The 3,733-nt window shown below is 44.4% G+C and overlaps 1 protein-coding gene across 1 annotated transcript in view; it reads left to right on the top strand.

Annotated features, from left to right (window-relative positions):
* Window positions 1–1,709: 1,709 nt before the first annotated feature.
* Window positions 1,710–3,733, top strand: part of chn2 (chimerin 2) — a 39,069-nt gene continuing 37,045 nt past the window's right edge. Inside the window, exon 1 of the mRNA XM_083559671.1 lies at window positions 1,710–2,228. Coding sequence (XP_083415797.1) covers window positions 2,180–2,228 — 49 coding nt within the window. The 5' untranslated portion in view covers window positions 1,710–2,179. The remainder of the gene's footprint in view (window positions 2,229–3,733) is intronic.

Raw genomic sequence — 3,733 nt, forward strand, 5'->3', positions numbered from 1 at the left:
GTTTGCTGGTACCGATTTTTAAGAATAAGGGAGATGTGCAGACATGCAGTAACTACAGGGGAATAAAGTTGATCAGTCACAGCATGACGTTATGGGAAAGAGTAGTGGAAAGCAGGCTGAGAGAAAAGGTGACCATCTGTAAGCAGCAGTATGGTTACATGCTGAGGAAGACCACCACAGGCGCATTATTTGCTTCGAGAATGTTGATGAAGTGGTATGAAGAAGGCCAGAAGGAGTTGAATTGTGTGTTTGTGGATTTAGAAAAAGCGTACGACAGGATGTCGAGAAAGGAGTTGTGGTATTGTATGAGGAAGTCTGGTGTGTCAGAGAAGTATGTGAGGGTGGTGCAGGACATGTATGAGGACAGTGTGACAGCAGTCAAGTGCTGGAGGTAGCAGAGCTGAAGATGTTGGGGTTTTCGTTGGGAGTGACGAGGATGGACAGGATTAGAGAAGAGTTTATTAGAGGGACAGCGCATGTAGGACGTTTTGGAGACAAGGTGAGGGAGGTCAGATTGAGATGGTTTGGACATGTGAAGAGGAGTGACATGGGGTATATCGGTAAGAGAATGCTGAGGATGGAGCCACCGGGAAGAAGGAAAAGTTTATGGATGTGGTGAGGGAAGATATGCAGGTGGTTGGGGTAAAAGAGGCAGATGTAGAGGACAGGGGGGTATGGAGAAGGATGATTCTTTGTGGCGCCCTCTAATGGGAAAAGCTGGAAGAAGAAGAAGTATGTCCTGAGTCTATGTATGGATGGACTGTAAAAATCAACTGCTTTGTGACTGGGCCTATTGTTAAAAAATGTACTCAGGTAAGTCCAGGGGTGGAGAAAATGCAAAAAAACAGAACCGTGGTAATGTGCTTTAATCCCACTTTCTCCACTACTTTAAACTGCTGCTGACTGTTTTTTTATTTTATTATTCCACTATGGCTACTGTGGCAACTCTAAAAATGCAGCATTTATGTTAGGCCCAGGGTCTTCAATCAATTTTGATTGCTTGGCCCTTTACAGGAAAATGTTTGGGCTCTCCTGGCATAGGGTGCAAGATTCATCAGGGGTCCCCAGCCACTGGGCCGTGAATCATTTGATACTGGGCCACACAGAAAAAAAAACAACTTTGTAATTTTTATTTTGTTGACTTTTCACATCATTTGAAAGATATGTCTATGCCAATTTCTCACTAGTCACAATTTTTTTTTTACTATACATCAATAAATACTCCTACTCTTTCTGCATTATGGTGAACAGAGTTGCTTTTTCATTATACAGAATATGTAACATTCATTCATTCATTCATTTTCTCCCGCTTATCCGTAATTCGGGTCGCGGGGGCAGCAGTCTAAGCAGGCCCCCGCCTTCGACTGCTGCCCAATCCTCACAGCACCGTCCCTTACGGTCCCTCCTGCAGGTGGTGAGCCCACGGGAAGAATATGTAACAATTAAACTAATAATTAAATCCTGTAATATGTATAACAATAATAATATAATGTGCACATTTAGTTATGTACATGACCCCCTCCCCCACCCCACAACACCTCCCGGTCTTTGTAAAATTTGTCTTGTAAAACGGGAGGGCAAATAATATTGGTATAATATTTACTATACAGTGCACACCGTTCAACGGCTAAATAGAATTGTCACAACGCGTTTACGGCGCATGCGCGGAGCCGCCGCGCGTTCCCGAGACGCGTGCACAATCGACCGCCACACGGCGCTCGCGCTTTAAGAAGGCGGATCCCGCGGGAGCGAGAAAAGGAGAGACAGCGTGTGCACTGCGAGCTCAGGAGTGGCGGCACATGGAGTCCGTACTGTACTGAATGCTCGTGTGCAGCGTGGAAGACATGATATGACACGACCTGATACGAAGAGCTTCAACTTTTCCCTCGGCTGTTCTTTATTTTCTTGCATTGAGGATCTGCCTGCAGTATATCCAAAACCAACCTTTTCCGCCACCCGCGCGCGCACTGCCCATTTATACTCCACGGCAGGTAGACAGTAAACGCGGCAGCTCCCAGCTGATCCGCGAGACTTGTGACAGTCGTGTCGTGCTCGATCTTGCGTTGGTGTGTGTGTGTCAGGGTGAGAGGACGGGGTGAGATGGACGAGCTGATCAGACGCTGTGAGCGCACCTTCAGGAACCGACGGAGTGAGTGAGTGAGTGAGTGTGAGCGGAGAGATGGCAGCCTCGAGTAACTCCAGTCTGTCAGGTTCCTCCGTTTCCTCCGGTGAGTAACATTACCGCTCAGTCTGTCTAGAAATAGCATCTTATCCTTTTTTCCCAATTCATTTATTTCGTTTAGTTGGCCAAAGACGGTATTATCTGGTGTCTGTTAGTGCACGCTAATAACCTGGTGGTTTTTTTTTTTTTCCTCTTTTTTTTTTTTTTTTTTTTTTTTTAAATGCAATGTTATTAGTCACTAATTAAAGCAGGACTGAGCACGCTTAGGTGTGTCATTCAACCCATGCCTATTTTCCACGTTTCTCTTACATTCCTTTAAGCAATTTCACTGTAGTGAAAAATAGAATAAAATTTCAATAAAAAGACTGTATCTAGAGCACGTCGAAAGTTGCACGTCTTGCGCGAGCGCGTCGTTTTCACGCGCGTCTTAACTCAAGCAACGCAAAACCTGCGTACACGCTGCTGTACTACACTTGGTGCAGGCTATTATTTTGGACTGTTTTAAAAATACTTGTGTGTGTGTGTGTGTGTGTGTGTGTGTGTGTGCGGTTTGAGCTGTACAGTAAATGAGCTCGTGCTGGACTGGCATGCATGGCTGCTTTGAAAGGTGCACGCCTTGCTGTTAGTGCAGCCACAGATTGCTGCTTGTAAAGATCTAACTCTGAGCATCCTTATTTAGGTTGAAGAGAGAACTGGTATTTATTTATTTGTTTTTGGGACCAAAATGTTAAGCCTGATTTGGTATAAAGCCTAAATGGAGAGTATTGAAATCATGCCAGTTAAACCGCTGCCACTGACAGCTCACTTTGTTCACTGTATGACGGTCACTAAACAATAAAAGCATGCAGGATCATGAGGGTGGCATACAATGGCACTGGCTCCTGGAATGCACTGGTGTGCATTAATGTCCTTCCATTTATTTATTCATTTATGTATTTTCACTTTCTCTGTGATCTCCATTTATCATTTGAGCATTATCCTACACCTTATGCTGACATGTGAACTGTGATGTAACTGAAGACGAGCTGTGTCATCTTCTCATGAGCAAGATGTCTGTGCTCACAACAAAAAAATACATCAGTGGATTAAATGACAAATTATACCAAATTGTCCCAAGTACTGCAGTATTGTCTCCACAAGGCTGGATAAAGTAATGCTTCAGAAAGGTTTCATTTACAATATTGCAATGTATTCACAGAGGAACAGTCCGTAATATTTTCTTCGGATGGTATGAGATGATTCATGATAAGAGTTTCTTCTTCTTCCTTCAGCTTCTCCTATTGGGGGTCGCCACAGCGGATTATATCCCCTGTTCTCTACATCTGCCTCTTTCAAACCAACTACCTGCATGTCTTCCTTTGCCACATCCATAAACCACGTCCTTGGTCTTCCTCTTTTCCTCCTACCTGGTGTCTCCATCCTCAGCATTCTCCTACCGATATACCCCATGTCCATCCTCTGCACATGTCCAAACCATCTCAATCTCGCCTCCCTCACCTTGTCTCCAAAATGTCCTACATGCGCTGTCCCTCTAATAAACTCATTTCTAAT

The sequence above is a fragment of the Silurus aristotelis genome, assembly GCF_946808225.1.
Source record: "Silurus aristotelis genome assembly, chromosome: 1".
NCBI lineage: Eukaryota > Metazoa > Chordata > Actinopteri > Siluriformes > Siluridae > Silurus > Silurus aristotelis.